The sequence below is a fragment of the Capsicum annuum genome, chromosome 12 (assembly GCF_002878395.1).
Source record: "Capsicum annuum cultivar UCD-10X-F1 chromosome 12, UCD10Xv1.1, whole genome shotgun sequence".
Classification (NCBI taxonomy): Eukaryota; Viridiplantae; Streptophyta; class Magnoliopsida; order Solanales; family Solanaceae; genus Capsicum; species Capsicum annuum.
The window spans coordinates 219,304,539-219,313,378 of record NC_061122.1 but is presented as its reverse complement, the minus strand read 5'-3'; the positions used below and the strand labels follow the sequence as shown (position 1 = coordinate 219,313,378).

The 8,840-nt window shown below is 28.6% G+C and overlaps 1 protein-coding gene across 1 annotated transcript; it reads left to right on the top strand.

The window, feature by feature from the left end:
• The first annotated feature begins 1,874 nt into the window (after positions 1-1,874).
• On the top strand, positions 1,875-3,046 carry LOC107851730 (acyl-CoA--sterol O-acyltransferase 1). Its single transcript, XM_016696813.2, has one exon. The coding sequence runs from the start codon at positions 1,992-1,994 to the stop codon at positions 2,862-2,864; it is 873 nt and encodes a 290-aa protein (XP_016552299.2). The 5' UTR covers positions 1,875-1,991; the 3' UTR covers positions 2,865-3,046.
• Positions 3,047-8,840: the final 5,794 nt, after the last annotated feature.

The following is an 8,840-nucleotide window of genomic DNA, read 5'->3' as shown; positions in this document are numbered from 1 at the left end:
CATAATTGTACACTTAGATTTCAAGCAGAAATGAATTCACGATTTAAATTTAATGAATTCAAGTTTTAAGATTTTTATTATATAAAAGGCTTAAATATATATTGAACTATTAGAAATGATTCATCTATATATCTGTTAAAATTTTGGCTCATTTATGTTATTGCCGTTACAAAACAGACTCATTTATGCAATTATCTTTTAACAGTGATTTTACAAAACCATCTTTACTACGTGGCCTCTTATTAAAGATCTACATCACCAAATTGAACCCACTAAAAATCTTAATCATTTAAAAAAAAAGAGCTATTTTAGATAATGAATTCAATAAATGAAAAGCGAAAGGTCCATATCCGCAACCTACTCAGTACCATTAAAATAAATGGAAATTAGAAGTTAGGTAAGCTCCTTAAATATTTGCGTTGGTATAGTTATCAGACATACTGTCGGTAGCTATATAAGTTATTGGTTTAATTTTTTCTTTGTTATCGGTCATCTAAAAAATATCTACGTGTAAGTTTTCTTAAATTGCTATTTTGGAAATATAGCTTATTTACCAAAAGATATAAATAACATGATAGTGTAAAATTTTCTTATGTTAATAATTATAGGTGGAACCACCTTTAGAGCACCACCTCTGAATTGTAGGTATGAAATTATAATTTTATATTTCAAAAATATAATATATTTATCTTAAATCGTGGGTTTATCGTAAACAATTTCCTTATTTCATCACATTTGAGCTAGTGATATATCGTGATGGAGCTAAAATTTTCACTAGGAGATTCAAAATCGAAAAGAGTAAGCAAACGAACTAGCTGAAGGGGATTCAACATCAATTATATATCCATAAAAATAATTTTAACGATGTATAAATAGTATAATTTTTTATCAAAGTAGGTTCGGATGAACCTCCTAGCCATAAGGTGGCTACTCCCCTAGTGATACGGACTACGTACACTTACTCTTCCCAGATTTCACTGGGTGGGAATATACTGAGTAAGTTGTTGTTGTTAAAAATATAAAAAAATCAATATTAAGAGTCTTCAATGTTGAACGACGTACTCTCTCTCCATTTTACTTGTTATGTTTTTCTTTTGCACGCCGTTAAGAAGACATTAACTAAAAGGTTAATTGACTAAATTATCCTTATTATTAGATAGGAGGATGAAGAGCACGTTGATCTGGGTAGCAGTATGTTGTTTTATTGTCTGTTCATATTAGTAGTTTTAGTATTGCTCCTGTAGTTTTTTATCCCAAGATTTATGTTATTACTATCTGTTGCTTCTTGTACCTCGATTAGTATATTGTTTTCCTGTAATTCCCTATTACTATCTTCTATTTATGTTATTGTTAGTTGTTTCTTGTACTTTCTTTACTTCTTTTTCGAGATTATTTGGGACTTTTTTTCTTGAGTCGAGGGTCTATCGGAAACACTCTCGCTAACCTTGAGATAAAGATAAAATTTGCATATGCTCTGCCCTCTAATACTTCACTTTGTGAGACTACAATATGTCGTTATTATTGTATTATTCCTTGATGTGAATTTAATACTATTTATTTCACCTAACTAATATCTATCATATTTATTGATAAAGGGTAAATATGAAAGTTAACAATAACTATTTTTGAACCGCTCTCTCCGATTCGTGTCATATTAGTTGGTTATCTAACTAAAAAAGTTTTCATATACTCACTAGTTGATCATCTTACTAAATTTTCTCATATTGTCCTTACAATTAATTCTTCTTGAAGCATTCACACTTGTTTGTAAAGTTTTTAAGAAATGATTACTAAATTTTTTTTTTTTTTTTTTTATGATTTCTTAATATGTGTATAAAAAGAAATAATTAATTAATATGCAACGGAAAGAGTAGTTATTTTGAGTAAGTACTGACAACTAAAATGAACAGGTGGGAGTATATAACTTCAGGTAGAGTTCTCCAAATCACAAATGAAGAGAAGGGCCAAAAGGAGGTGAAAATTCAACTAGAATGGAAAATTATTTGCAAAATCCTATCCTTGTATCTTTCTTACTACTTTTATCACTAAATTATTCTTATTTAATTGTTTCAAAGTTCCCAAAAGGCATCCCAAGAATACTTGCACTAGCACCAATTTTTTACCTATTGTATTTTTTTCCTTGGTGTTTCTCACTTGCATTCCTTAGAGGCATTTTGTCTTTATTTATTACTTGGATGACTTCTTTCAAACTTATTCTCTTTTGTTTCAATAGAGGTCCTCTTTCAATTTGCGAAAATACCATTGATTTTATACTCATTTCCATTTTACCACTCAAAATTTCTAGGGAAGTCCATCAAAAATATGAGATTTCCAACGAAAAGTCCATTGAAAAAATTAAAGATGAGTCAATTTCTGACGGATCTCCCTCTAAAATTTCCAATAGTAGTATATACGAAAGGTATGAGATGGAGGAGATTTTTAGGCAGCCGTATTTAGCTACGACTTTTCAAGATTTCTGGGGCAGGAGATGGAATCGATACGCATCAAAGATGTTAAGGTTAACTATTTATGATCCAACTAATGAAGCTCTGAGGAAGTTTTTGGGTAAAAATACAGCAAGAATATTGGCTATTGTGAGTACATTTGTGGTATCAGCTATAATGCATGAGCTAATGTTTTACTATATTACATGTGGTTTATGTTTAAAACCTACATGCGAAGTGATGTGGTTTTTTGTATTGCAAGGAATTTGCATCTCTTGTGAAAAGGTCTTCCAAGCAAAGAATTGGGTAATTATGGATCCAAGAGTTTCAATATTATTCAAACGTATTCTCATGGTTTTCTCATTCTACTTTTTGCTGGTATCACCAGTAATGAGGGAAGGAAAAAATACATGTGATTAGGGTAGAAGGTTAGTAGGTAGCGGTGTGTTATCTTGTTGTCCTTTCATATTAGTAATCATAGTAATACTTCCGTAGCTTCTTGTCCTTAGATTTATGTTACTATCTATTGTTTCTTGTGCCTCGATTAGTGTATCGTTGTGTTGTAGTTTTCTGTTACTATCTAGAATCTTCTGTTTCTGTTATTGTCTGTTGTTTCTTGTACTTCCATTGCTTCTTTTTTGAGACTGCTTTGGATTATTTTTCTTGAGCTGAGGATTTATTGAAAACAGTCTATCGAAGGTAGAGGTAAGGTCTGTGCATAATCCCTCTGAGACTTCACTTTGTAAAATTACACCGTATATATTATTGTTATTGTATTATTTCTTGATCTCAATTAACATTGCTCTTTATTTCACCTCATTAATATCACTTCACATTTATTTTTTTAAGGGTAAAGATGAAAGTTAACCATTACTCCCTTTAGTTCAAAATAAATGAATTGTTGGGATATGACATACCCTTTAACAAAAATCTTTTAGGATATGAATTGTAGGTTACTTTCTACTATTACTTTTTAAATTATTTTCCTAGAAAATCTTAAGTACTTAAGAACATCATTAAATTAAAGAGTAAAATTGAAAGAAATTTTTAATATGTCTTTTAAAAAATGAATCATTTATTTTTAGATAATAAAAACTAACTCAATAATTTATTTATTTTAAATTTAAAAAAAGTAATTAATTTGGATCAATTATTTCCAGCAAGTATGGCAACTAAAATGAATATATAACTTCAAGTAGAGTTCTCCAAATCATAGAAGAGGAAAAGGCTAAAAAGAGGAGAAACATAAATAGTCCTTCGGTGGAAATTAATTCCAACCAAATAGCCCTAAGTTATTGAATGTCATAGGCTAGCCATCATCATTAATAATGTGACCACCTCCCTTCTTTTGTTCTGTTTTTATATATTATTAGTTTGATTTATTAATTTTTAATTTTTAATTTTTAATTTTTAAATATGCTAAACTAAAAATTAAATCAATAAGATATTTTTTATCGATTTTTGATTTATCGGTTTTTAGTCCTTAATGATTCGGTATTCGATTTAACCGATAAGAAAATACTCATAAAATAAAAATAGTAGTAACTGATATGAAAAAAATTGAATTTTAATTGCAACAAAAAGTCCTACATGATGTGTTTTAATTTACAAGAATCTTTAAGTTTGGACTAAATTTTGCTAGGAGAAATTAAGAGTTTGTATAATTGAAATAATAAGTTTGTTAATTTGTAGAAATTAAAGAGAACTTAAGAGAAGTATATAATAAGTATATAATATATATATATATATATATATATATATATATATATATATATATATATTCTTATTGGGTTATTGGTTTATCCAATAACCCAATAAGAAAAAATCGAACCGGAGCAATAACCAAATAATTTTTTTTTATAAAACCATTAAAAAACCATTAACTCAACAACCCAATAACAATAAACCAATAACATTTTTATCGGTTCGATATATCAGTCGGTTCGATTTTTACACACACTTAATTTGCTCTATTATTTTTTCTTAATAACTATCAAATATAATTGTTTTCACTGTTTTTTTTTTTTTCCTTTTTCCAAATACAGTTAAAAAGGGAAAATAGGATATATCAATTATCTTTGGTACGTTATATTTGGATTACTGCATTTTGTTGTTCTTCTAATGCATTTATACAACTTTTATGTGTGATGATACATATTGGTACCATAAAATATATACCTAAGTATTCTAAAGTATTGATTCATATTGATACAATACAATCCAGTCATGACAAATATATTTTATTCATTAATGATACAATTTTTATACACATCCTATGCAAATACATATTATTACAATAATTATATAATTTCTATTCACATTCTGTACATATAAATATTTTATACAACAATTATCAGTTTTTATACACATACAATTCCTATATAAATCTTATATAGATACATATTTTATACAGTATTTATACAATTTTTATACAGTTTTTATACACTCCGTTTAGCTGAAATTAAAGAAGAAGAGAAGTCATCAACATCACCAACAAATTTAGGATCAACTTTGAATCTTCTACCAATTAACTTCAAAATATCTTTCGTTTTTTCTCATTTGATTCATCACAATGGAATTCGTACACCATGTAAGCACGAACACCCAAGAGAAGCAAAAAGAAATTTCAATCATGTACTTTTCAAAAATGATTCCAACCGTAATTCCACAATCATAATAAGTGAAAATTAAATGAATTATGCAAGAATTAAATTTAGCGAGACAAACTCAAATAAGAAAAATCAAGAATTGGAGAAAGAAAGATAGAATTTATGTTGGATTCTTTTTTATGAAGGATTGAAAAAAGACGAAAAAGAAAAAAATCTAATTAATGAGCATATCATTTTTATTATTAAAATATCACGTAAAGTCATAAGAAGAATAATGGAAAAACTAGTACAAGTTAGTTTATTAATTTTCTTTTCTCTGGAGGTGATAAGAGAAAATAAAAAAAAACAAAATGGTCAACTTAGCGTAACTTTATGAGCTTTTGATTATCTGTACGTACGGTTATATTATTGGAAATAAAAAGGCCAAAGAGCCATTTTCTGTCCAATGATCAAACTTGAGCCAATTATTTTGAAACTAATAAAATTATTCGCGCTACATGCGATTACTAATTACTAAAGATATTAATAATTTTATTAAATATAATATAGATAATACAAATATTTACAATATATATATATATATATATATATATATACACACACATATATATACATACATACATACATACATATATATACACACACACACATATATATACATACATACATACATATATATACATACATATACATATATACATACATGCATACACATATATACTAGTATAGTGTACGTGCATTGCATGTGTATTTCATATTAGATACAAAAGATTGCATACAAAAAGAATAAAGTATATTTTATTATATTGCAATTGAAGTTGCAATATATATAACATTATATTCATGATTTAAATGGCAAAAATGTTTGTTTTTTCTAATTTGAAGTATATGTTGTTGGACTTGCGTGTCACGTTAATTAATTAACACCTCTTTTATAAACATGAACATACTAAGGATTGAACCAAACTTACCTTGAAAATTGCTCAACGGGGTGTTGAACTATCTCCAATATCTATAAAATAATACGTCTTGAGAAAAGTAACTTTCTATCTGATCTCATAACCTTTTTATATGATTTTAAACTTCATATACTGAGATCACCGTATCGTTAAACTTAACCCCAATACTAAAAAAAATTTCACATCTCCCTTCAGGGAAATCCAACCCAAACCCTCCTCTACTGTGATGACAACATAAAATCTTACATTGGATTGAGGACTGTATTTAATTTGTGTCATTATGCTATGTCTTAAATTCTAAAGGGGCATTTCCTTTCAATATTTTAAGAAAAATGACTTGTTAATAGAAAAATTAAAGTGCTTGAGAGAATGCTAAGATTGATACACTCATGATCTTGTTATTTTTATAAAAATTTAAATGAAAATATTTACTAACTCTAGGTAGTCATGTGCCCATCTCCCTCCACCTTCATTCTACACTATATTCGTAGAATTTTTAACACATTGCAATAATAATGTCTATACCTATAATCAGACAATAAATTAACAGTGTGAAGGAAATTTGGAATACTTAAATAGTTGTAATTAGATTCAAGGCTTTAATTAGCTCCTGTCAATAGATGAAAAAAAAAAGTATAATTTTTTTTTTTAATTAATAGGGGGATTTTATTAATCAAAAACCAAAAATAAATTGTTTCTACATTGAATGGGCCAACTCATCCGAAAATCTAATAAAGAAAATTGGGCTTTGCTGCTCAGATCTAAAACATCGGCCCAAACCCGAATGATTCAGACATAATAAAAAAAGTATAAATAACATAAATACCTACTTTTTGGAAGTAATTATTCTCTCTCCTACTTTTTTAATTACTTTGCTCTCTCTCCCTGTTAATTACATAACATAGCCGACATATACATAACATTCTGTGTATATATTGAGATTTTCCTAATATGTTTAGGGAGTTGGGATTTTTTGTAATATTGAAAACATAAGTTGTGTATTTGTGTAATTTTTAAATAAAAAAATGTATAGATTAAGATTTTTGTTGTATACCCTTGCAAGAACATCTATATAGGGAAATCAATTGACCGGAATATCGCTACATAATATAACATATCTTTTATCAACTTCAACATGTAAATTATCAATTACATCATCAGAGTTTTGGGTATCAATTCGTATAAAGCTTTTCCTCATTCTTTCTATAGAAAAGTCGATCTTTACTTAAGAATCAAGAGACTTTGCTTCTTTTTAACGGCCAGATGACTATAGCGATTTGGAAGACTACAACCAAAAGACAATTGGACCAAGGCTTTTCTGTAAAATAGGTACCTCCCACTGCTAATTGCTAAGTTAATTCTGTTGTCGAGCTTGAAGGGCTACCCAGTGAGGTAATTAAAGACCATCGTGATATATTTCAGAAAATAAGCATCATTCGAGATTATCTAGAGGACATAATTGAAGTGCCCAAGTGTCGTATGTCTTGGTCCCGACAAATTTGGAGCAAATATATTAACAAACATGAGGTTTGTTTTGGGTTTTATTATGTTTTTCATTTGCTACCTTGGATGTTTTGGCACCCAAAGTTTATTTTTTGTTGTGAGAAGTGTTGTAGCTTGTTTGAAGTTTTTAGGTTGGTTCGTTGATCTGCAACATTCAACTTCATTATGTACCTCATGATTACAAGTATGAGGTCAATCTGAGTCTTGACTATCGTGCTTCGAAAGGTAATCAGGTGATCTCCTGCTTCTTCAAAAAGGTCGAATTCACTATCACCAACACAATGACCCTCACAAAATAAAAAATAGCAGCTCTATCTTCATTCCTATCACCGAATCTAAAGCCTCCATGTATATCACCATAGCCTCTTGGTAATGACCCGATGTGCCCATTAAAATCCCCTCTTATGACAATCTTCTCAGAGCTAGGCATGCCTCTCACCACCTCATTTAAAACCTCCCAAAATCTCTTCTTCTCCTCCTTATTCAAGCCTACCTGTCGCGCATAAGCGCTATAAATGTTCAAAGTAAACCCTCCAACGTTCAACTTAATTGTCATAAATCTATCACTGACCCTCTTGACCTCCACTATCTGCCCTCTAAACTCTTCGTCTACTAAGATACCTACTTCATTCCTATGCCTCTCGCTTTTTAAGTATAAAAACTTGTACCCATCCACATTCCTAACTATAAAACCGATGATTTAAGGAAGTTAGAGGGCATGCTTTCTAATGTGAACTTCAAGATAGATAGAAAAACATGCCCACCTTTTTTCTTTGGTTAATACTTAGCAATTACAAATACACACAAATAATAAGATTAGATGCTTAACTCTTCTTTTAATATTAGTTTAGATTATTTGGTGCTATGGTTAATACTTATTACGTGACAATTGTATATGTACTAATCAAATTACGTTATTGATGACTTTTTAGTTGTCTTCTCTCTATGATGAAAAGTCAAACTAAATATAAATTTGGAAGTTAATAGAATTCTAAAATTGGACACTTTTTAATGTTTTTGCATACTAAAAATATTTAGTAATTTTAATTATAGTTTTTATCTCCCTCCGTTTCATATTTGTTGGTCCTCTTACTAAAAGTATTTGTTTCATTTTAGTTGTCCAAGTTCTAAAATCACGAGAAGTTAATTGTATTTTTTCAATACTACCTCTATCATTAAATGACTATGTAAAGTGTATATATTTAAAATTTTATTTTCAATGCATAATTAATAAGGTTATTTTTAGTAAAATAAACATCTATTAAATATTTTCTTAAGAGGTGTGCCAAGTTAATAAGAAAAAACTAAAACAAAACTGAGAGAGT